This window comes from Ciona intestinalis, chromosome 7, assembly GCF_000224145.3.
Source record: "Ciona intestinalis chromosome 7, KH, whole genome shotgun sequence".
Classification (NCBI taxonomy): Eukaryota; Metazoa; Chordata; class Ascidiacea; order Phlebobranchia; family Cionidae; genus Ciona; species Ciona intestinalis.
In genome coordinates this window covers 3,848,618-3,874,786 of record NC_020172.2, presented here as the reverse complement: position 1 = coordinate 3,874,786, position 26,169 = coordinate 3,848,618, and the positions used below count along the sequence as shown (strand labels likewise).

The following is a 26,169-nucleotide window of genomic DNA, read 5'->3' as shown; positions in this document are numbered from 1 at the left end:
GGTTTAACTCTATTACGCGTTAACTTTTTTACAGCAAGGTCTTTACTTTCTTACGCGTTTCCTTCCGTTACGCACTCAAATAAACTAAAACAGATTCAAATATTTTTTATCCCCCAAGTCTTATTATCTTAAAAGGTTTTCTAGTATAGAAATAACAACAAAACCAACTGTTCGACGAAAAATGATCTATATCAGAGTCCGTATATAAACATGTTTGCGGCTATGAGCCACTTACGTGCTCAATAAGAAAACCACCAACGTTGATAGGTGGAACTGAAATGCACAAACGTATGCAACTAACGCTTTGGCTAAACTTATTATTTAAATTGTTGAATAGCTATTTTTGTGCAGTACATACTAGTGCGTATGCAGCATGTCTAAGAGGACAGGACAGGGAAACGTAGGAAGTAGGAACTTCATTTTGCACAAATGAGAAGTTATGATTTCTATGAAAAACAAGAAAATCATGTGAAACATAGAAAGAACAAACTTATTTGTTTATTTATTATAAATCAGAATTTCAGAACGACTTTTCCAATTTGTAAATTTTAGTAAACAGTTTACCCATATTCGTAACGTTTATGTACATTTACACTCCATCAGTTTTAACAGAATAGACAGGTTTATTATAAGACAACACAGGGTTATAGAAAAATTAAATTTTGAGCAAACCTGCACGAGTTTTTATATTTCTTCTTATTTTAGATTCTGGTATTTAATATTTATAATAAAAGCTAAAATGAAGACGTATACTTTTAGCCACTATGGTATTATTGCTTGGATTTTCTGTTTAGGTAAGTTTATATTTATGAACAATTATTTAGTTTTAAAGTTATTTCTTATTACGAAAAATAGTTTTATTCTTATTTTTACGGTAAAAAGGGATTTGGCAGCGTTTTAACGTCAAAGGTTAAAAATTAACCATCAACCTCTAATACATTGGCTATTTTTTCAGTCTGTCTATTTTTATTAAATTTTACCAGTTTACCAGCAAATTTTTCCCGATGTTTCAGATCAAAGACCTAAAAAAACAATTACCCAAAATAATTCTGTCTCATTTTTTTCAGGTCTGATCTCCACAATAAATGGGCAATTATACATTGTTTCCAAACCAGATTCCATTCAAATATCGAGTGAAGGAAATAATATTAATGGATATGATGTCCCACAAATTATTAATTATATGATGGGATTTTCTTCAGATATGTCAACTCAGTTACAGGGTATTTATCATTCATATTATATTACTGTGAAATAAGATGGGACGTAGGAAACCAATGGAACATATTTTTCCCTGATTATATGTTTTCTGATTGTGTTTAGTTGATTACAATTTGTAATGTTCTAGTATATATTCAATAGTGTAGCTTTGAGGGTAGCTAAAATCACTTTAATATTTTTTAAATTTTACAAAAAATTGAGCAGGCTGTTTAATATTTATTGTATATAATAAATGTGTATATATTTTTAAAGGTTTGATAAAGTATGACATATTCGACTCTCCTTCTGCTAATCTACTGATTAACATTGATCTTCCAACTGATGTTTCATTTGCATTAAATGATGTAAGTTCTAATCGCTAGTACATAGCCTATTTATATTAAACTTTTTTTTATTCATTTATAAGTGATTACACCTAGTTCAAGGCCTAATCCATAAATTGTGTATTTTTAGTTTGCTGTAAAATACGATAAAGTTTCAATGGAGGATGATAGGGTTACATCAATGGAAAAACTCAATAAAGCAATCACATCATTACCATGGAAAGAACAATCTGTAATTGTTGACTTAGTAACAGATGTAAGTAATAATGTGTATGTATTACAACAAAGGGCATAGGCTATCCAGGAGTTAAAAAAGGGGGCAACTATATTTTGAAACATGCTCGTAAACCATATTATGTGCAGTTTAATAAAATATTGTTTTTTCACACAAAAAAAAGGGGGGGGGGGTATATTTACTATATTATAGAAATTGTTTACATTTTAAGGTTTTATTAACTATTGTTTCAACATTTTCTTCTTAAATCCATTCTCTTTGTTTTTTTATTTAATTTTCTTTAAAAAGGAAAGAAACATTTTTAGGTTTTATTATAGGCTAGTATAATATATAGGCCTATATGTTTTGTTTTATTATTTTTAGGAAATTGTATATTATATTTATATATTTGTTTTATATTGTATTTTTATATGTTTAATGATAAAGCAATCCTTTATTACAGAGTGGAAATACCAGGAATCCCATATTTAATGGGTTAGCATTCACCAATGATGAAATGATGCACCGTTTAGCACTTGATGATTCACTTGTTAAAACTTTCCCCTCTTGTTTGAACCCAACTAATGTTATTGATCAATCTTTTTATGCTGAGATTCAACTAATGCAGGATATCTTGGACAAGGTTATTTTTTACATCACAGATATTATCATTTTTATTCTCTAATTGTAGCTTATATATATATATAATGAAATACTATGTGCTGTATGTGAAACTCTAGAGAATTGCAACAGTTTAAACTAATATACATATACTCGTTTTTATTTTTTCGAGAGTGAGTATAAAGTTATAAAATAAGCAATCTAACGTTAATATAATTCTATTAACATGAGCTAAATGAAAATATGTAACATTAAATTTCTTTTCCATGTAAACGTTTTTGTATTTCTTGGAATTTTATGTTTTAAGTATTGCAAAATTTTTGACTTGTAAGTTGTAACTTGTTACAATTGGACACATAACAATTGCCTAATTTAATATTACAACAGATTAAAGCTCACCCCGAGGTTTGCGTAGATGGTACACCTGATTCTTATAACTTTGTGTTGACCTCATTGGAAAATTTAAAACAAGTTTATGGAGTTGACTCGTGTCAAGTTAGATCAGCTATTAGTATATTGGATGCATTTATTCCTAAGGTAATTGGTAGTCTGCTATGTCTATATTTTGATAAAAATACTGCTATATGTGGTACGTGTAGTGGGTACTAGGGTACTTTGATTTATAGTAGGGTGGGGTAAAATTGGGACATGTTTTCATTCTCTTTTTTTGTGACATTTGGTAGTAAACAAAGCGTATTTACAGAATCGTAGTCACTCTAAAACAGCGTTGTTAATTATTAAAACTTTGATTAGGAGATATGGGATATAGGGCTAACAGTATCAAATCCTACCCCACATATATCACTATATATTATCTAATATTGTTAAAACTACTCTATATATTAATGTTAGTTGTCGAAAAATGCCCAAAGGGGATTTTCAGCATTTCCAAAGTACAATAACAAATCTATTTGGTCAACTTTAAATATTATAAAATATAATAACTTTTTAAATAAATTTCAAATTTTTAATATGAAGGAAAACACTCAACAAATCCTCTTTTTTTCAGTTTGTGAAAGAATTCAAAGATCTTTACAACAATAACATGCTAGTTGAGGTTAACATGGTTGTTGCTCCTCATACATTCAATGCTCGTTATACACGAGCAGTTGACGATGACACAAATATTAACGGAACAGTTGTCCCTACCTCATCACAGTATTCAGCCATGCTAAATATCGGTATCTGGTTTTCTGTGTTTTTTGTTTTGGCCGTGTATTTTGCTGTGTATGTAATATGGGTGATGGATCCTGGTAGTGATAGCTTAATATACAGAATGGCTACACAACGTATTAAAAACGAATAAAACACAATTTCTGGCGATTTTTTTAATAAAAGTATAGGGCTCACTTGATAAAATCTATAAAGTAGGTTGGGGAAAGACAGGACACCTTTTATTTTATATTATATATTTTCTTGTCCTGTTCAGTAGTAAACAAAAAACATTTAACCAATTATAAAACCGTATCCTTACGACTTCCATAGAACGTTGTTAGTTGTGTAAAACAGGAACAGGGTATTTGGATATTATGTGCCAAAGGTGTCCCGTCTTCCCCACCCTACTATATTATAATGTCATAACATGCATTGTGGATTGTGTTTTACATTGGTGGATCCAAAACAAAACAAATGACCTTGCACATGATACTGTGTTTGTGTAGAAAACATATGGTTCTTTTATAATCATAGGCGCAAAACTTTTCAAAATACAGTGTGCTGTATAATGTAAATTCAGAAAAAAATATAATGGCAATTTTGCCCTTCTTGACTGTAATGTTTCTTAATTATAAAAATCAGGGGTGGCCTTGAACCCTCACCACCCCACGTTTTGCGCCTATGATAAATATTATAAATCTTGCAAGAGTTGTACACGTTCCCGTATTATGCTGTGTTCAAATTTGTAAAACGTCCACAAAATAATTATTTAAGTACGTAAGTAAGGTGGGGTAAGATGGGACACTATTTGATTCTATTTTCTCGTCCCATTTGGTAGTGAACAGAACATTCAAAGAATTATATATTATCCGTACATCCTCACGACTTCCATAGGCCGTTGTTAATTGTTTAAAACACGATCAGAGTATTTGGATATTATGTGCTAAAGGTGTCCCATTTCCCCCCACCCTACTATATAACATGTAACTTATAATTAAACGTTGTTGTATATTTGGTTGTAAGTGTGCAATAAACGTATTTGTGAAATCACGATTTTGAATAAACATTGTAGTATGACGTCACACCTATGACGTCATTGTGACGTAGGATCAGGTATTGTGCGTGACCCCAAGTAACCTCAATGCATTTAAAGCGGCACTTTCCTTCGCGTCGTTGGAGTCGTATGTACCAATAACGTTACTACATACGATGAAACTTTGCTTTGTGTCTTTGAGGCATTTGCTTGTGACGACACAATCGTACATTGTTGGAACTTCTACGTTCAGATTAATCTGAAAATGAAATTCGATTGGTGTGTCACTTTGTTTTGGTTGGACATTTTGGGATACTGTAAACGCCTATATCTCATATTTCCTAATCTTTTTTAAACAATTTGCAAGAGTCGTGAGAATACGATTATACAAATATATGAAAAGAACGAAAAAGGCGAATAAAAATGTGTCCTATCTTACCCCACCCTACTATAACCACATTTCTTACTTCTCGTGTATGAGGAACAACCGTGTAGCCCCATTCCCTCGCATATGCTTCCAATCTTTCCATGTAAGGTGTATGTGTTTTACCATCTGACACAACACCCAGTTTATCCAACATTTGTTTTGCTGCTGTTTCGCTCGATGCCAACATTGAACGCTGCGGCTGCAGAATAAGTCAATATATGAATATATATGCAACTTGCTCTCCTTGTGTGGCGGGAAAACTACAGTCGTTAATCGTTATAACATGGTTGTTTTGTTTTATTCCTCTCGTGCCCGCTTACGAGTTACCACGCATGCAACTTAGTGAGTAATTGTTTTTTTAGTATGTGTATGGATAACAATTAAGGTAACCAGTTCGTGACCACTGGGTTAGAACAGTCATTAGGTGTTTTGCCCAAAAGTACATACACCCACAATGGTGGCAGCAACGAGCCTTGAACCTGTTCGCAACAATTGACTTACGAAGCTTTCAGTTTCCACAATATCAGCATATACAATATATTTGTCTTGCGGGTCTGGTATATCATCGGGCCCATTGCAATAGTTAGGCATTCTAGAATCGGTGAGTGAGTTTCGAAGATATGATCGGACCGTGGAACTTAAGATTTTTTGACCGGTCCTGTTATTTTCTGTTTGGTTGGTGTAATACAATGGAAGTGTCCCACCTCTTTGTAAACAGTATTCGTTCAGTTGCTCTGTAAAAAATAACATAAAATATATTTTTATTTATCTCTTTGAAAACAATAGTGAAAATCCATTATAATAGGGTGGGGGAAGATGCATGGCAGACCTTTGCATTCCATTTTCTCGTCCCATTTGGTAGTAAACAAAGAACATTCAAAAAATCTTGAAACCGTATCCTTACGACTTTCATGGACCGTTGTTAATTGTTTAAAACACGATGAGGATATTTGGATTTTATGTGTTAAAGTCGTCCCATCTTCCCCACAGTTGTAAACTTTACTTACGCTTTGCGTTTTGCGGCGTTGTAAAAATATTTGCCTCTGCTAGAACGCTGTTGGCGGCCATGCTTTCGGTGATTGAAACCGTATCGCATAATAATGAACTGTATTTCAACTGCGAAACATTAACTGTATCTTTAAATGACTCCACGACAAAAATTATAAAAAAACTAAAAATTTAAACAATAAATGTATAAATCAAAAATGTGTTTCTAAAAATTGTCCTAACTTGCCCCATGTCCCGACTTACCCCACCCCGCCCTACTATACCTCAATAAAGAGTTCATCCTGCTTGACGTCTGTCCGTGCTATGGAGTAGTTGTTAAAGAATTGTATCAACGTGACAAAGCATCTATGTGACGCAACAAAGGTATGAAAAGATAGTGTTTCTTGGTGGATTTCTTCGCAATAATCTTTGAACAGTTGAACGGGGTCGCTTATCGTTTCTGGGAGTTCTAACCCAAGATTTTTTAAAGCCTGTCGAAAAGGGATACCGTTATAATAATGAGTATATAGGTTTATAAAAATCATGATCGCTGGTTTATTCTTAAAATTCGTTGCGTGATATTTAAAGTTTGTTACGTCATAAAAAAACTTGTTACGTCATAATCAAAACCTCTTTCGCCGCTGTCGCTTCTGCGTCTTGTTCTGTAGGTTGTGGCTCAGGGGTGGAAACAGCAAAATTTGACACAAAAGTAACTTTTGAATGATATCGAGAATTTTCATCCATTGTTTCGTAATAGGAGGCTCCTTTGTTCCCATTCTAGTATCATAATTCAGTTACCTTTAAAAATACTTAAAAAACATAATAGTTTTAAAAAAACAATCATCCACAAAGCAACATACTTGGTAACTCGTAAGCTGGCACGAAGTGTATGAAACAGAACACCCGTGTTATAACGGGTAAAGTAACCGACCTGGCTTAATAGAAATGTTTGTAAAATGTTCTGATACTTCGTATTACTTCCGCCACCGCCGCCGCCATTTTTCTTTTTTACATCTGAATCTTTTAAACTTGCCAACATTGTTTCCACCAGATTCTGAAGTATAGTAGGGTGGGGTAAGATGGGACATGTTTTTATTCTTTTTAGTTGTCGCATTTGGTAGAGAGAAGAATATTTGCAGAATTATATAACCGTAGTCCTGTGTCTCTACAGCGTTGTTATTTAAAACATGATCAGAAAGTATGGGATTTATAGGTGATGCTAACAGTGTTCAATATTACCATGCAGTGCTATAAATAAAATATAGTAAAAACAAGTTAATACAGCTTATGTGTAAGCATATATACCGCTTGTACGGGGTCGAGGTCGTTTTTTCGTTTCTTCATTTTCACATTATAATTTTCGTCCTTTTTTCTTTTCGTACCTTTTTAATACACATAAGGTAAAAATGAACAGAAAAGAAACTAATCAATGACAGAAGTACAATTTGTTTCAACTTAACCTAAGTTAAATACCTAACTGTCTTTTGGGTTTTACCATAGCGTTTAACGACTATACTGTTGATTAAATGTAACATATTTGTACTCGCGTGGCGGAGCAACAACGGTCGTTATAACACAGCAAGTGTTCCGTTTCGCACACTTCGCGAAAACACATACACGCCAAAAGGTAGCAGATATGAGCCTTGAACCCGTATTCTCTAGGCTGGGCGAACTAACCAATACCATACCTTGGCACCGGACAACTATTTATATATACCTGTTCCCATTAGGACATTTTCGCTTTGACATTTAGTTTGGCATCGACTTGAAGGGGTTGGTTTATCAGCAGATTTCTTTCGTGTGAGTTTTCTTAGAATTCTCTGCCATGTACCTTTACAGCTAGTCGATGGTGGCTTCTTTTCACTGCGGTTCATGCATTCTTCGAACTCGTCCACTTGTTTGTGAAGGCTGGTTACCTGAAACGCAATAAATGTTTTTATAGATTCAGCGCACTCAATTGTCGTATGCTAAAAAAATGAGCGTAAAATAACTCAAACTTAGCCGGTTTAAAGCGTATATGAGATAAAAATGTCCAACGGACTAAACTCGTCAAACATTAATCCTGAATGCAAAACAAAAAACTTAATGTTATTTTAAAACTTTTTCTTTGTAACTTAATTTAGGTTAAATTTATGTGTAAAAAAAACTAAAAGTATCCGTTTCAGAAAAAAATCAGTAGTTTTCGATATATATAAATCATATCACCAAGATCTTGTATTATTTATAACCAAACTAACTTTTGAATCCAAATGATCAAGTTGGTTTTCAATCTTCTGTTGAAACTGATCGCAAGCTTTGTTTAATGTTAACGCTTGTTTCGAAACGTTGACGAAATCTCGTGTAATATTGTCATATAAGTTGCGAAGCGAGATCAACTGTGAAAAGAGAAAAATGAACAAATGAATCCTCGCGTTGCAGAGTAATAAGGCCTATATAATGGATGTTCTTTTTTATACACTTGTGTACTTTTGCGAGTATAGACAAATTCGAAACATGGTTTTCCATATGGCTGACAATTTGACAACCTAATAGTGACCACTGGTTTGGAGCATTGCTATTACTTAGAACCGATGGTTTATACACCACACAAATATTACATTTTATTTGTAAAAAATTGTTTAGTCATTCAGTGGCCTCTCAGTTGTACAGAAAAAACCTACAAAGTTGTACATACGCGTTATAACAATTTATTTAATCACTGTGCTAAAAATGGTGTCGTTTACCTGAGACTGATTCGCTGAAACACAACGAGACAACATCGCGTTTTCTTCGCCAATAAACTTGATCGTAGTTTTTGTATAATCAGTTTTCGCCAATCTGTCTCTCATCTGAAAAAAAATTTGTATGTTTATATATAGAACTATGTAACCGTAGCCCCGCAACTTTAAGCTAGCATTGTTAGTTGCTTAAAACACGATTAGGGAATCTGGGATTTAGCTGCTAACAAAATCCCATCTTACCCCACAGTACTATATGCAACCCGTAGAATAAAGGGCTGAACAAAAAAGTATGATAGGTAAGACGTCTAATACTATACTCGTCTTACATGCGTACGGTTTTATACCTTTTTGAGTGTTCGTTGTTTACTACTAAATGAAAAGGGACACAATACGTTTTACCTCTTTAAATTCTTGCAACGCTTTGGTCGATTGCTCAAATTGCTGCGTTTCAAGAATTAACCTTTCGTCGTCAAACAGACAAGATATTATACCAAAATATTCTTTCATTTGTTGATCTGTGAACTCGAGTCGTGGGCTGTGCATGGCATTGTTACGCACCTGTGACGTCACAGGCTCAATGTTAACGTTTGAATAGCTGGAACACGTTTATTTGTAAAGGACAGTCATGTGAAAGGAAATGATGTTATGATCATGAGCTTTCGTCTTATGATTGATGTATCATTAATCATTAGATGAAAACTCACGAATCGAATGAATGCTTGCAACAGTTAAAGCCACATGGCGTAAGTGTTATAGACTTTACAGTTATGACGCGAATCTAGACTTTTATAGAGCCGAAATTAACTTTGAATATAGATTTGCATCGCCTACGTATACTCTACTATGGGGTAAGATGGGATACTGTATATTATCTGATCGTGTTTTGTAGAGTTCACAACGTTTTTTTTAAGTTGCGATCATACTCTTATACAATTTTATAAGTATTCTTTGTTTACCTCCAAATGAGAGGATAAAAGAGAATGAAAACGTGTCCCATCCTACCCCACCCTATATTGTAACACTTACTTCCAGTATATTTTTTGCGACATTAATATCTTGTAAGTAACGTTCAAAGTTGCGACATCGAAACATATAACTGAACAAAGCAGAAGTATCGAATGAGGACGAAGTATTGCCGGTACCCGACCTGTAGCCTTGTGACATAAAAACCTGTAATAATAAGCGTTGTATAATGTCATTTAATAGTATGGTGGGGTAGGATGAGACATGGTTTTATACTTTTTCGTTCCATTTGGTAGCAAACATAGAACATTTAAACAATTTTAAACTGTATCCCTATGATTCTAAAAGAGCGTTGGTAATTATTTAAAACACGATCAGGAAATATGGGATTTGGGTGATAACGATATATTCGATATGAAGCAACGGGTCAAGTCATAATGAATCGTTTTTAGTGACGTCACATGGGGTATAATCTCACCCGTGCTATCTCCCACGAGCCATCTTCCGTCGGCCATTTTGTAACGTCAGTAAATCGAACTAGGGAACCGGTCGATATCGATGAACGGTGGTTCGACTTCACGTCTTTAATCCAATTGTTTAAAGATGGCGGCACTTTTCCAGATGTTCTAAGATTTTTAAAAAATATAAAAAAATCACAGTAGGATATGGTAAGATGGGACACTTTTACTTATTTTTTCTCATCCCATCCGATAGAAAACAAAGAATATTTATAGAATATAATAGAATCATAAAACTGTAGCCGAACGACTCTAAAAACGCTGTTAATTCTTTAAAACACGATTGGCAATATGCGATTATAGAGTGCTAACGGTGTCCCATCTTACAGTAAATATTGGCGAGGGTAAATATTAAGTTACGTTTATTCGTTTGTATATGGAGTAGCTAGGGTAAGGGAAAATGGGACACCGTTTTATTCTATTTTTCGTCCCGTTTAGTAGTACACAAAGAACAATAAAAGATTTTTAAACTATATTCTCACGACTCCTATACACCTTTGATAAAAAAGCACGATCAGGAAATTTGAATATTGTGTTAAAGGTGTCCCATCCCCCCCCCCCCCCCCACCCTACCAAATATGACAATACTACCTTAGTAGCTTAAGTTGTTGATAAGGAATGCACTTCGATCCATATTTAAACAGGAGTTGGTGATGCATTTCTTTCACTGCTTGGTTGATAACGGGGGCGACGTACTCACTTGCAAATCTGTTGATGCATGTTGTGTATTAGTTCAGTAATGTCGTTTCGAATAAATTAGGTTTAAAAGGGGGTTTGATTGTAAATTATAGGCGGTTTATAGTAAACAATGCCTGTGCTTAATTACCAACTATGTAGCTTTTTGGGTGATCGTTTTTTTTCTATGTTTGGCTAAAAAATTAAAAAAATGCAATTCTTTCCAAAGGGTTGTCTAAAATGTCAGCCATACACTACAAAAAAAGGAATTTTCAAAATGTAATCACCCACAAAGTTGCATACGTGGTAACTCTTCAGCGGAGACGAAGTTTGTAAAACAGAACAATAACCGTGTTATAACGACTGTCGTTTTACGGCCACGCAAGGATTCATTCATTCATAATTATACTAACCTTAGCGCAAGAACAACTTGTAGCCAGTTTTGAAATTGTTTTGTCAGAAATCGGACATCCGTGGATTCTGGTGAATTATCTAAATACCAATTATATATTGTTATATCGGTCTATTTAAAATTTTAAACTAATAAAAAAATCCTTGACGAAGTCTTGCCGTATGGCAGACGAAACGTCGGAACTACACTACGTTTTTTTTATACGAGATGAGCCGCTAAAAGATTATTTACATAATGCCTGGTAGCAGAAGTAACGAAATATTAAAATATTTTTAATTGAGCATATTTACTTGCCTTGGTTTTTTTGAACAAACGTACAACAAGAATTCTGTGAATTTTGGTTGATTTTATCAAACGAAGAAACGTCTTGATGGCTAAAACTTTTTACACCAATACCCGGCAAATATTTCCTACGGCAACCTTGTTTTAATCGGTTAAGATATTTTATATACATACTTTTTTATAACACACATTTTTCTAACAGACAGACACACATACATACATACTGTAACATCAAACACTAAACCTAAGTAAGCCCTACGTTGTGACATCACAAATAGCTTTTACGACTCACAGTTGTACATTTAAACAGCTGATATATGGAAAGTGTTAATTAGTGCAATCGTCACACATTTACTGTATTGTAGAAGTTTTTAAACGGTGTTTTTTTACTATTTAACAGCAAGTAGAATTTACGTACAGAAATCCAGGTTTACACCGACTGTCATGGAAAAGTTTTGTTGCGGCATTGTTACGTTTAAAAATACAAACGTGTGAACTTTTGACTTTGTTTAATTGTCTAACTTATTGTTTTGTATTGTGGGAATTTGTGAATACTGTACTATTAATCTGTAGTTATATGAGTCAATGTTTTTCGTAGATTTGTAGTGTACTATAACTAGTGAATTATTTAAATATATAACGTTTTATCTCAAATGCCATCTCGCTGCTACCGTAATAGGCGTATGTGTCCTTGGGCAAGAAACATAACCACAATTTATGGGTTGTTGTCAAAATTGTTAGAGGTGAACGTTGTTTTTGTTTTCTTTATGTATGTTTACCTAAAATAGCAGAACGACTATTCACGCGTAGGCAAATGCTCACAAAACCTTGAAATTTGAAACAGTAATCTTTATTAAATAATAAATACACGAAAAAAACACAAATTTATATGAAAATACATTGTGTGGCGTTTTAAAAATAGGATCAAACTGCAACAGGATTGCTTGGTTTCCCGTGAGCTATTGGTAGCGTTGAAGCGTGGGCGTCGTAAGGTGCGTTACTGCTGGATTGAACTTCGTTTACTTCGACCAAATGTTGTCGTAAAGTGTTAATGCCTCCCTGTAGTCTGGTGCGGTGGGAAGGTGACGCTATGCCAAGTCTGTCCAACTCACTGCGTATAGAATGTTATGTATTAAAAATCTATATACACAAATAAACGAACAAATGAATGAAACTTATTTATCCTTGCGTGCCGGACCAACGACATTCGTTATAACACGGGTGTTCTGTCTCAAACACCTCGGGGCAGCTTAAGGGGCCAATTCTGACATATTCTATGAAGTCCCACATTAGAAATACAGTTTTTGTTTATGGCATTTTCTCATGTTTTTTTTAGCTTGCCTCGTCAAAGGACTTTACATATGTAAAACAGCGCAGCAAAACAGTCTTTAAACCCCGCTATGAATCAAAATGAATTGAAAAATATTAAAATACAATCAAATTACACAATAATGATATTTTTTTACCTTTCACTTATGTGAGCCAAGCTTTCAAGATCATTAATTCCGTTGTTATGAAAACTCCTGCGGTATCTTCCAAGTTTTACCATGTCTAACCACTCGTCTAATGTTGATACATCTTGAATGCTGTTGGGACTGTCTGGCTTTAACAGCGGGGCACTGAAGATAAACATTTGTGGTTAGGAATTGAATATAAAATTTTGGTATGAAATCACTAAGACACAGAACTTTCTTAAGAAAAAAAAATTACAAGAAAATAGGATAAATACAAAAAAATTAGCCTCGCAGAGTGGGGCAAACTTTTTTAAACGGGTTTCTTTTTTCATTTGGGTTTTTTTACCTTTTTTACAGAATTTTCAACACAGTTTTTCTCGTGCCTGTTTACGTAATTTGCACTTGTGGATAATTTTATTTAGTTCTTTATGTATGGCTGCTTTGAGATCTTCACTATTGTTTTCAAAGAGATAAATAAAAAAATATTTTATTAAAAGATCTCCCACCTTGCATCAGCTTCCATGTCATCTTGAAGAGAGCTGGGCTGTTTAATAAAATGATCCAAAGTCTTAATGATTTCCAGCAGGGTTGGTCTGCGTTTCGGTTCATAAGACCAACATTTCAACATCAAACTATGAACAGGAGTAGGACAACCCTGTAATATTTAAACATTTGTTTAGTTAAATTACAAACCAAAAGAAATGTGGCGCCAAACGCACAACAAAGAATATTATTTCAAAAAAGACTAATTTTGGTTTGTATGTTTAGCAGCCATGCCTTTATTTGACTTTTTATTCAAAGAGTTTTTACTAGTAGCGTGTTTTTAATGAATGGTTTTGCTGTTCATTCCTTTTTTTGTTGTTTTAATTAATCTAATTTTCGATACCGTAATAAAAAAGATGAATAAGTATTAATAGTTATATATACAAATTGTTTCCCCCTGCCAAAAACTTTTAAAAAAAAAATTTTTGGAAAAAAAATTTATTTTTGTCCGCTACTGCTAAATGCAAATGCTTTTCTTAAGTTATGTAAAATATTTCAATGTTGATTATCCAGCAAATACACAATGTTGTTAATCCAATAATAGGCTTATATAACTTGCCTCAGGTGACGGGAGCCTGTATCCATCTTCTAATACCTCTGTCACAACTTCATTACTCATATCCCAGTAAGGTTTCTCCCCATAAGACATGACTTCCCACATAACGATCCCATAGCTCCATACATCACTTGCTGATGTAAATTGACGACAACGGATGCTCTCAGGCGCTGTCCAGCGGAGGGCGATCTTTCCACCCTAGGAGAAAATTAAATTTTAAAGATTTTTTGACATAAACAGAGAAAAAATGGTAAAAAGTTTTTATAATGCCATGAAGTATAAACAAACACAAAGCAATTTAAGTTCAGATGGGGTTTTACCCAAAAGTGGGTGGCCCATATATTTTATTGATTCAAAAATCCTTCAACATATATTGAAACATTAAATGAATGAAACATTAAATAAATGAATGTAACTTGCCTTCGCATCAGCACACGGCCAGCAAACAAAACAGTTGTTACAACACGAGTTTTTATACACCTAGTGCCAGCTTACAAGTTACTGTGTAAATTACATTACTAATATTCAAATAATCATATTAATACCTGTGTAGTATAGGTAGCTTGAGGGTCATTCTCAAGAGTTCTTGAAAGACCAAAGTCGGATACTTTACAAACAAGTTGAGAATTAACAAGGATATTTCTTGCAGCTAAATCTCGATGAACATATTTCATTGATGAAAGATATTTCATTCCACTTGCGATGCCGCGTAACATTTCAAGTAATTGTAGAACAGTAAGCTGCCCAGAACGAGCCTGTTGAAAAAAGAAGATCTTTTATAAGAAACCAGAAAAACTACAAAAAATAAAAAAATACACTAGAAAGGGTGAGGTATTACAGCGAGGCATGCCAGAAGATTTAGGTTAGAGTAAACGCAGTACTACAAATTAAATACTTAATCCAGCAGTTATGTTTTTGTGCTTTTCATAAATTAGTTTTTATAATTTCAATTTTTCAAAATCTGGTTAAAGCTGGGGATTTGGGTAATGTACTTCAGTTATCGCAATAAAATAATTCACCTGTAAAAATTTATCAAGCGAACCATGCTCCATAAATTCCGTGATTATCATTGCAGGGATGCCTGGAAAATTAACAATATTAAAATCTATTTACATAACTAAACATTAATAAATTTATCAACTGTTGTACATAGAACTTCTGGCAAATTAGTTGATATGTATTTAGTTGATATTATTTTTAAGATGAACTTATATCTAATTAATTTAAACAGTAAAGCAAAACTATTTTAATGTATGGCTGACCATTTGGAATTTTAGACTATTAGTGATCACTGGGTTGAAGAAACTTAATTCAAACAGTAAAACATAACTTACTTTTAGTAACCACTCCTTTCAGTTGAATAATATTCGGGTCTTTAAACTGTGCCATAGTGCATGCCTCTCGTAGAAAGTTGGTGTGGTCAATTAAACTTGCTCCGTGTTTTAATCGTTTCACGGCGACAGAAGTCGTTGTTTTGCCCGTCAACATTTTACCACGACACACTTCACCGAACTCACCTATATGACATCATAGTTGAATAAATATAAATGACATCATAGGTAACAAAAATGACGTCATAGTTAAAAGAAAATGAGTAAATGTAACTTTCACGGGTGTTCTGTTTTATGCACCTTGTACCCGCTTATAAGTTACCACTTAAGTAACTTTGTGGGTGATTGTTAGTTACCACTGAGTTGTAGCAATTAATGTTAAGTTTTTTGCCCATTCACAATGGTAGCAGACTAGCAGTCGCAACATTGAGCATTAAACCCAGTAGCCTTTGGTTAAAATGTGAAAACACTGTGAAAAGCCACAACCGAAAAGGTCACATCATAATAAAACGATCTGACTCACCGTGAACAAATACAATGCCATTCATAATTCTCACATCAAAGAGTTAAATGTAATAAACACACAAGAAATAATATCGCAATATTGATAATACATCATATTGGCTAACCTCTTCCAATAACACTGTCGATCTTAATTCTCGTTTGATCAATCTCGGTTGCGATTTCTTTTACCCCATTGTGGGGGTCACGGTAATCAACATAAGTTCGCCCTGTGTGGAAAAATTAATGTAAAAATTTTGCAGCTAATGTTTTGTAAAAAATTGGAAACTATGCTATATGTAATATTATTGAGAAAAAGTATATAAAAATTTAATGTAAAAATTTTGCGGTAACATTTTTGTAAATTAATTTTCTAAAATTTTGAGAAAAAATTAGTAATGTTACATTTTTTGGGGGTAATAGGCTAACTCTGTTCTGAAAGCCAGGCCCCCAGATGTGCCTTGCTGTATGACTTCACTTTATAGAAATAGGTAAAAAAATTCCAAGGAATTTACAACCAAACAGAACTGGTTTAGGTATTTCTCCCAACAGACAGATGCAGCTGGTGTTGAACACAAACAAGCACAGAAAAAAATTAATCTTTTGACACAGATTGTCGCGCGGCATATTCTATTGATTTTTATAAAGCTTGATGAATCAGTTTTCTAACAATTGTGAATAACACACAGCTTAAAGGCCATGCCTTTAATAATGTTAATCCAGATTAGCAGACACATATTCAATAAAATAAAATTCGAACCTGCGGTTTGTAAAAAGCTACTCTGGTTTAGTTGTTGAGTGTTTTCGTTGAGTTTTGTTCTGGCTTGGATTTCTTTTCGTTTCTTTTTATCGGTTTGTCGTCTTTTTATCATCACGACAATAATTATTATAACGATAACTAGAACCCCACCAATAACTCCTCCAATCCATGTAGTACTGCCTTCCACTATAGATTCAGGCTCAGAACCTGGGAATGGAAGAAAATATTTTACCAGTATGTTAAAATAACAAATGAGTTTTTTCTTTGTTTCTAACGCCTTTTCTAGAGTGTGTTTATGTTACTAACAGATTTTCCAGCACAAATTTTACATGAAAAAATTATTTTTTGCCATTAGCAATACATAGCAATACTTTGTAGCGTAGGTGTTATGTTTTAATAAAATTCACGTAAATTTTATTATGTGAGAATATCAGCTTTCTAAAATATATCATGCTTTGTAGCAATACTATCAGAATAGAGTGGTTTAGCTGATGTATGGTTTTAAAACAAAGAAATTCTCTACAAAATAATTTAAAGTTTGCATATTTGTAATAATTAACTAGAAATTTGATGTCGATTTATTGTTTGCTTTAAAAAAACATTGAACTTCAAAGAAAATGGCAGGAAGTGATAAACCAACAGTCGTTAACACCTGCCGTTGATAAAATAAATACAAGAATGACGAACAAAATGGCCGCCTAATTCAATAAAATAAATATCAATAATTGTTTAAAAGAAATTAATTGGAAATTGAGTGACATGTTTTATATAATGATAATTTAGTGCCTCCCGAACTTTTTGCAGCAAGTCACCTAACTATTACTAGCATTCTATTTTATATGGGTGACGTCCTACAGCGTGGCACGCCATGGGTTCTAGGCCAAGATTTACCTATTATCCCAACACCCGGAAACATACTGGGATTTTCTATTAAATATTTACCTTTGTCATAAGTAACTAGCTGCAGTTTTTCACTGAACTGGCCGCACCCATCGTTATTACATGCTCGTACCATCACTACATATTTCCATCCAGGGTTCAAACCATTTATTGTAACGTTTGGTGTTGAAACCTAGAATTAATGTGAGAAATAAAGTAAATTAAAATTGATTAAACATAAATTTAACTATTTGTAACGAATAAAAAAAAATATTTTTGTTTTAAATTTTTACCATTTTTATTTAATAAATCTTATTTGTAAGAAAAAGTGTAAATTTGTAGGATTTTATGAAACTATACATATCCAATAACTATTATATATTTTAACAGTAATATTATTTACCTCCATAATTTTTGTCAGTTTTAAACGCTGATTGTTTTGGAACAATTGCACTTCATATCCAACAATCTTGTTGCTATGTGTGGGCGGCAACCAACTTAAAGTTGCCGAAACTTCCCCAATCCAAATAAACTTAAGGCCCGTGACAGCAGACGGAGCTATAAAAATATTTAATCTTACAACGGAATGATTAAATATTAAACGGATTACAATATTTATGGTTATTACACATTTGGGTAATTTGTTTTACACTGTATTATTTGATGTTTTTATTGAATTGCAAACGTAATCCCATAACTTTAAAACATGGGTATATACGTATCAGTTGCACCCCAGCGTTTTAATACTAAAATACCATTTTTTACGAGGTGTGGCATTGGATATGAAAAAAATCTGAACATTTCATTTGATTTGGTTTTTAAATTGGAAATGATTTTCAGTGAAGTAATCTTTTTGTGATAAATAAATATTAGTCATTAGTATGTAACACTTCCCATTATGACTAAATACTTAATACTATGACTCATAACTTTTAGTTCTGCTTGCCACTTAAGTATACTGAGTATTCACAAGGGGGCTACTTCAAATAATGGTCAAAAAATTACCAGCGGCGTTGGTGCAAATCTTTATTAGCTCAAATTGTTCGGGCTCCACGCTGACCCTAGAAACACCATTTGAAGAAGAAACCTGTGCCAATAAAAAGTTTTAATATTGAGATTATAAAAAAATAAAATTAAAAAAAATTAAACAGGTTTTTTAAAACTTAAAAAAACTCAAACAAACTTAAAAAACTTGGTCTATTTTTTAAACTGAAAAATAAAATGTAAAAAAAACCTAATCGGGTTTTAGTCTCACCTTGAACTTATAGCATGAGAAGGGATTAAGATTTGAGACTTCCATGTACGTTGTTGTGGTGTGCTGGTGGTTGCTTGGTCTGTATTGAACATCAACATTGCAGGGCTGACAGTTCTCATGCTCAGAATCGCACAGTTCACATGATATGCTGCGAAATAATACAATACATTTTATTGTTAGGTCATGTTTTTTATCAAGTTGCTGTTTAAATCCAAAATACAGTAAAAAAAATGTTTTTTTCAAATTTTAAAATTAAAACCAAATAGTTTTCATGAAATGATTTTGTAGCAAAAAAATAGGGTCATGTTTTATCAAGTTGGGGTTAAAAATAACTTTTTAGTAAAAAAACAACAATTTTTAGGAATGTAAAATTAAACAAAATTTTTTATTAAAAAATAATATTTTAGCAAAAGTTTAGGAATAAATTTAATTTGTCTGTCATGCGGGAAGCATTACTATAAAAACTCAACAATGCACAAGAATAAAGTTTTTCTTTCCATAATATAATATTACGTTATGTTTAAAAGCTGTTTAAAATTTTTATCATATGCGCAACACTTTACCAAAAATGATATAATATGTTATTATAAAATGTTTTTTTATATTGTCTTATCTTTAAAGATAGAACATACCTGTAATATATATCAGTTCTACCCCCTGTAGTTGAAGGTGGGACCCATGACAATAAGAGAGAAGTCTTGTTTTGAACATGAGTCACATTCCGAGGCTTAGTGGGGGGCCCTGTGGTGAATCAAGTTCATTAAAACTATTTCATATCAAAAATAAATCATTAAGAAAAATTATTACCAAAAACATTTTTGATTTTTTTATGGCTGATAATTTGACAACTCATTATTGACCTCTGAGTTTGAGAAATTCCATTAAAGGGACATGCCAATCAAAATATTAAAATAGTGACCACTTAGTTGGGGCATGTAGTGTTAGGCGTTTTCTTTTTAAGAACACAAAAGCTAACAATGGTAGCAGCATGGAGCTTTGAACTCTGTACCCTTAGGTTACTAAACGCGTGCCACAGCAAAAGTTTATGAAAGACCTTACACCAAGTTGGAATTTTTAATGTGAAACAATAACCTGGGCTACCCTTGAATAAAAGAATGAACACCTATTAAGTTTCAAACAATACATGCTTAAAATACAGGTGCCAGATACCAGCTGAAATATTAGAGGCATTGTTTTAAAAACCAAAGGAAACATCGGCATCATATTTCGAAAGGAATGTGAAATATTTGACAAAACTACTTACGAGTGCAGGCTTGGCTGATTGGGTCGTTTTCGGCTCGATAATGTCCAGCCACACAAGTACAGTGACTAGCGGATGTTGAATGTGTTACGCTGTGCTGTGGGCAGACTTGACAAGGTGTATTGCCATTTGTAGATTTGTACTTGCCAACCATGCAGCCTGTGTGGAGATAAAATCATTTAATTATGTTTGGACTTTTAAAGAATGTACATTATTGTTACTACATGCATAATGCATTACTTTTCAATCAAGATAAAACAAGCGTCTGTACTGCATATATAGTAGGATGGGGAAAGATGGGAAACCTTAAGCACACAATATCCAATAATTCTTTGAACGTTCTTTGTTTACTACCAACTGGAACGAGAAAATAGAATGAAAAGGTGTCCCATCTTCCCCCACCCTACTATATATGGCATACAACATACAATGTGCTCAGAGCTAAGTACATTTAAAATGGTTTACTACTATTTCAATACTACAATGTTTATATTACATCTGTGTTGTGTATATACATACAGTGTGTGTGTGTGTGTGACCTAGATTGACCTGACTTAATCAACTTGCCAAAACAAGCAGTAATTCAAACACGCTGCTATTGTATGGCAGAGAATTCTTACTGGGGGTTAATCCAGACACCACAAATACATCCTGTGTGAATCATATCTATCTAACAATTAATATTACGTTTGTTTAATGGGTGGGGACTCTCCGTATACTGTAGAGAGTTATAAATAGAGATTCATTTTTCAATACGACGTTTACCGTTCAATACATTTAGATTTCAATGTCGTAATGTTAACAGTATTATCTTTGCTATAATATACCGAATTGGCCGCTTTTAACACGGCATATTCAATAATTGCTTAAGCGATCAAACTACAGCGGAAAATATTGACACGAAATGTTTTACAGCGGCATGTTTGCTAACGTGACAAAGGCTCTTATAAGCGGCGTTTGTAAAGTAACGGGACGACTGTGGATTTCACCTAATATTGCGTAAGAATAGTCTTTGATCGCGTGACAAAGAATAGACTGTGTTCGATTAACAGCCACGCTTTTTAACAGTTTCGTTTGTTTTATTCTATAAGCGCGTTATAACGACTGTGGTTTTGCTGTAACTCAAGCTTTTTAACTGTTTTGTTTTCATTATACTTATTATACAGCGTGTTATAACGACTGTTATTTCGCCGTACGAACCGCTTTAAACCAATGCTCTTTTATTTAATTTATCCCAAGCGTGTTTAGTTATAACAACTGTAGTTTTGTTGCGAAATCGTCTATTTGCTGTTATTTTAATGAGCTTTATTGTAATCAAAGAGATTTTATGCATGTTAAGGTAGACAGTTCAAAACGAATCCTTTTTGTCAAACATGCTGACAGAATTTTTGTGGCGCCAGTGTAACATTGCATGATTATTATGAAGTGTCATGAGCACAAAAGTATACGCTCAAACGAGCCATTAAATTGGACTTGACCACTTCCATTGTGTTATTAGACGCGCTGATAATAACCGGTGCCAAACCAGAGGTTTCCTGTGGGCCTTTAACCTAACCGTTCAAAACCGAGGACTATATACTATAACCTAACCATTTAAAACCGAAAGTGTTTTCGACAGTCAAAACTTAACCCAAAATATGGCAAGTTATTTAAAAGGTAAAAAAACGCGAATGCATTTTATATTTAATCGGTAGGGATATATACTCTTTCCTGCCAACAATTTAGCCGTCGGCGTATCACGATAAATTCATTTCACATTACGTTGGCGGAGTTACGTCATGCCTGAAATATTTCAGGCTCCGTGTTTAAAGTTCAAACTAAGTTTGTTGTGTGCTCAGCAGATGTTGGGCGAAATAATAACCCGCGGTATGCAGGGAATCAAGGTACCGCTATAAGTCACGCCTAAATTTATGTGTAAAGTTTGCGTACCTGTACATGCGGTGAGTTGTGTATTTGGTTCATACCCAGCTCTGCACTGACAAGAACCAGTAGGGACTTGCCATTCGCCGTAAATGTTACATCGGTATTTCGGAACTGAAATAAATTTATGTTGGTTACATCATAATAGAGTATGTGAGGACAAAATACTGTTACGTCATACTCAAAGAAACGAGAAGTATCGATAAAGCGAGTCGAGAAAATTCCAGAAATAAAATGCGCGGATGTCCATATAGTACTGCGGGGTAAGGTGGGATACCGTTAGCACCTAAATCGCTTTCCTGATCGTGTTTTGAACAATAACAACGCACTATGGCAGTCGTAAGGATGCGGTTTTATAATTCTTTGATTGTTCTTAGTGTACTACCAAATGGGACGAGAAAATACAATGAAGAAGCTGTCCCATCTTCCCCACCTTACTATATACCAATAACAACTTTTATTTGTTTCTTTGATTACGGTAGCGAAGATTGAAAAATATATAAAATACCTTCATTCGCGTATACTGAGTTCGAAACGCACTTTCCAGATTGCGACACCAATTCAGCGATACCGCCGCCCGATATGGTGTTCGGAAAATAAGCCAGGTTATGGGTCGTTTCCTCACAGTGGTAATAATACAATTTCAAACTCATAATTGACATACAGGCGCCCTGGTCCTGAGCAGCGATATAAAATCCGCGTCTGAAAAAAGGAAAAAAATTGATGTGTTTATATTTGTATTTATATTACAGTAGGGTAAGATGGATACTGTTAGTAGCAAAAAATGTTTTTTAATGTTTCAATACCGTGATAAAATCTGACAAAAAAATAAAAATGAATTATTAAATTTGTATTTTACAGTAGGATGAAATGGATACCGTTAGCGGGAAAAATAACGATTTTTTAAAATTTCTATTTACATTATATCTACCTTGATAATGGTCCAATAACCAATGTTTTCTTATTAATTCCCTCCGCACCTACGGTTTCGGAATCGAATCTTTCACCAGCTGCTAATGTATCGATTTTGATATAGGGGTTTTCTCTCCAAGGCGGGAATGTAGTGGTAGCAGTATCGGAGCTGGACGGGTAATAATACAACGCGAATGTTTCGCGACATTCCTCACATTTCATAACGGAAAATTCGATGTCCATATAAATACGCTGGGCCGACCTGCAGAGAATGACAATTATATAGTAAGGTGGGGAGACGAGACACCTTTAGCACATAATATCTAAATATCCGGATCGTGTTTTAAACAATAAACAACGGTCTACGGGAGTCGTGGGGATACGGTTTCACACAAAATGACAGCTATACAGTAGGGTGGGGAAAGACGAAACACCTTTAGTACATAATACCCAAATATCCGGATCGTGTTTTAAGCAATTAATAACGGTCTACAGGATGTCGTGATGAAACGATTTTATAATCTTTTGAACATTATTTTCTTTCAAATAGGGCAAAAAAATAGAATAAAAAAATTCCATTTTCCCCACTCTAATACATAAACATTAAGGGCACTATATATTAGTAAGTTAGGTCATACTTTGCGTCGATAAATGGGGATCGGACCCAATTGTCCTGTTCATCCATTCCTGTGTTACATACTTGGTGGTAACGTATTGTGTTCCCGTCTACATCGAGTCCGCTCAATTCCTCCCACTGTTATATTGATATCAACACGTTAGTTGGATGCGATATTAAATATAATATCATATATGTATATGTATAGGGGAACGGTTTGGTTAAACACGATATGAAAATATATACAGTAGGGTGGGGGAAAACGGGACACCTTTTACATCTATTTTCTCGTCCCGTTTAGTAGTAAACAAAAGACATTCAAGAATTTATAAAACTATATGCTCACGACTCCCATTAACCGTTAGTAATTGTTTAAAACACGATCAGGATATTTAGATATTATGTGCTAAAGGTGTCCCATCTTCCCCCACCCTACTATACATAGTATTAATAACAAAAGTTACATTGTTTAACATCGGAATATATGAATATACTGGGAAACGATACTGATAGAAACAACTAGTTGAATACGATAATAAATATATAGATGTATTGGGCAACGGTTAGTCAAATACGAAATGAATATACAGTAATGAAATACGACATACGGGTTCAATGGACTTTTTTTTATTTGTAACTGACGAAATGTCTGTTATATATTAAGAAATGGGTTACCAATCATATATAAGCCTTATTCCGTGTAAGTGTGGAAATGCATGTAGTTAATTAAATGTGATATGAAATATAGATAATTTAGAAAAAGGGTTTATTTTAGTTGCTTTATATGTGTAAGAGCCGAAATGTATTGTGACTTGTGTGTAGAAGGTATAAGACGCGTAGTGAGATGGGTGCTTTTATTTGGCTAGAAGTCTTGGTATGTATAAGCTTTAGATTAAATAGCTATGCCTATGATATGAAAGTAAAACAGATTACTCAATTGGTAGATTTGTCTGTTCGTTATCAAGTAACTTACCGCTCCATATGTGGGGTGTAAGGCCCAATCTAAATCACTTGTCGCAACTTTAGTGTTGTATAAAACGTCTGCAGATAAAAAGTTTTCGAATGAAAAGGTTGCTTTAAGCGGAACTCGTAACAATGAACACGCTGATATCCATTGTTGAACAAACAAATAAAAGGAATGCGCGAGCGGCTATTTATAAAGAGAGTGTTTGCTCTCGGAGACGAATGGAATGTTTTTAAAACCTTTGAACGTGTAACAGTTCCCATAAAACGCACTGTGTTACAGTTTTAGTAATTGGAAAATTTATTAAAATAATCGCTCACGTCAAACTGTGCGCAGTGATAAGCGTGAATCCGTTCGTTAAAAAGCGATAAGTTGCGAAATAATGGGTTTGTCTGGGCGCGTCTGAATCATTTGTTCGGCTATGACGCACAATGAGAAACGTCCAAAGGAATCTTAGTTCAATTATTTACTCTCTGCCGAAAGATAGCACGCTTGGCTGGCCAGCCGAAACCAAGTGGTATTATGGGCATGTTGCGCCACACAGTTTCTCTATAATATGGTATTCTTCAAAGCGTTGCGAAAAACGTGACGTAATACAGTTTTACAATTTTCGTTGGCAGCGTAAGAAGGGTTGTAATTTTGTATTAGTCACTAAATATGGAGATTACATGGCGTTTCTCCCAACTGTCCCAACGGAATCATTCATAAAATGACGGATATAATAAATGATAAAGGCTTTTTAATATACTTATTATCAGTATATCCCATTATTCATATATTTTGAAATAGACTGTTGTATCATAATATTAATCATAACTATTTTTTAATTAAAAAAATATTTGCTTACGTATTTCTCCAGTTACAATTGAAATGCAGTAGAAGACGATAAATAGAAAAAACATCCTTTAAAAGTGCTGAGTATAAACTAATCTTTCTTTCTGTAACGCGTTTCAATAACTTAATACTCTTCAACACCGTCTTTGTAGAACAACTGACACAACGAGTGCTCACTCGGACTTTTTTCAGTTCTTTGAATTTCTTTACCGGCTCAGAAGAGGTCTGCTAACGGCGAGACGCATTCCGCAAGAAAAAAGCAACTACGTTTAATCAAGCGGCACGAACGATTTGCGCATCGGGTCAAGAGAGCAATTTCATTTAAATAAACCCACTCTCAAACCTATGTACTCGCATTTATGTGGATAAAGACAAGGTAAACTAAGGTGGGGAAGATGAGACATGTTTTTAGTATTTTTTCGCGTTCCATTTGGTAGCAAACGAAACATGTTTACAGAAATACATAAGCGTAGCCTAATTATAAGCCAAATGAAAACACGAGGCGAAAATACGAAATTTATGGCACTGCGGGTAAACTGGGATACCGTTAGGACTTCCCATGTTTTATGAAACATGTTCCATTTTACCCCACCCTACTATATATAATAAAGATGCCATTTTGCAATAAAAACAGAAATATTAAGATGATTAAAAATAATCTGCGCAAACAGCTAAAATAATTTGGTTTTAAAATAACGTAATTGATTCATCAGCGTTATTTACGGTTGACCAGCTAATTGTTTGATGCGTTCAAAATTTAATGGTCGTTTATTAAGTTATCAAGATATGCCAAATTCAATTAGTAACTAATGTATTTTTCCGTTTAAGTTTT

General features: G+C 33.8%; 3 protein-coding genes and 1 non-coding gene across 7 annotated transcripts; 2 read left to right on the top strand and 2 right to left on the bottom strand.

Annotated features, from left to right (window-relative positions):
- Window positions 1-683: 683 nt before the first annotated feature.
- Window positions 684-4,584, top strand: LOC100181839 (renin receptor). The gene is made up of 7 exons (XM_002131038.5): window positions 684-794; window positions 1,068-1,223; window positions 1,474-1,565; window positions 1,675-1,800; window positions 2,222-2,401; window positions 2,767-2,916; window positions 3,389-4,584. Exons 1-7 carry the CDS (start codon window positions 740-742, stop codon window positions 3,683-3,685), a joined length of 1,056 nt encoding a protein of 351 aa, XP_002131074.1. The 5' UTR covers window positions 684-739; the 3' UTR covers window positions 3,686-4,584.
- Window positions 4,036-11,756, bottom strand: LOC100184222. Of its 4 annotated transcripts, XM_002124639.4 has the most exons (17): window positions 11,564-11,756; window positions 11,271-11,349; window positions 10,774-10,890; window positions 10,143-10,290; window positions 9,728-9,871; window positions 9,101-9,259; window positions 8,705-8,809; window positions 8,219-8,356; window positions 7,699-7,897; window positions 7,287-7,363; window positions 6,913-7,035; window positions 6,612-6,758; window positions 6,266-6,472; window positions 6,002-6,110; window positions 5,496-5,728; window positions 5,035-5,193; window positions 4,036-4,826 (listed from the first exon to the last, which is right to left on the bottom strand). In XM_002124639.4, the coding sequence occupies exons 1-17, from the start codon at window positions 11,721-11,723 to the stop codon at window positions 4,644-4,646; spliced, it is 2,487 nt and encodes an 828-aa protein (XP_002124675.2). In that variant the 5' UTR covers window positions 11,724-11,756; the 3' UTR covers window positions 4,036-4,643. The 4 variants fall into 4 exon arrangements, with proteins under 4 accessions (XP_002124675.2, XP_026690976.1, XP_018668010.1 ...); XM_026835175.1 differs by lacking the exon at window positions 9,101-9,259; XM_018812465.2 differs by lacking the exons at window positions 9,101-9,259; window positions 9,728-9,871 and having other exon boundaries at window positions 11,564-11,752.
- On the top strand, window positions 9,354-9,406 carry mir4100 (microRNA 4100). Its single transcript, NR_034495.1, has one exon. It is a non-coding gene; the product is annotated as a microRNA 4100 (primary transcript).
- A 627-nt stretch (window positions 11,757-12,383) lies between the features above and the next one.
- On the bottom strand, window positions 12,384-25,520 carry eph3 (ephrin receptor). The gene is given in 21 exon segments (NM_001078223.1): window positions 12,384-12,662; window positions 13,018-13,170; window positions 13,512-13,660; window positions 14,108-14,302; window positions 14,650-14,859; window positions 15,124-15,185; window positions 15,439-15,621; window positions 16,065-16,166; window positions 16,697-16,903; window positions 17,639-17,768; window positions 17,979-18,133; window positions 18,581-18,662; window positions 18,831-18,978; window positions 19,463-19,571; window positions 20,095-20,250; window positions 22,021-22,125; window positions 22,520-22,713; window positions 22,943-23,185; window positions 23,562-23,677; window positions 24,513-24,580; window positions 25,351-25,520. Coding segments are annotated over 21 exon segments (3,009 nt in total). The 5' UTR covers window positions 25,406-25,520; the 3' UTR covers window positions 12,384-12,475.
- Window positions 25,521-26,169: the final 649 nt, after the last annotated feature.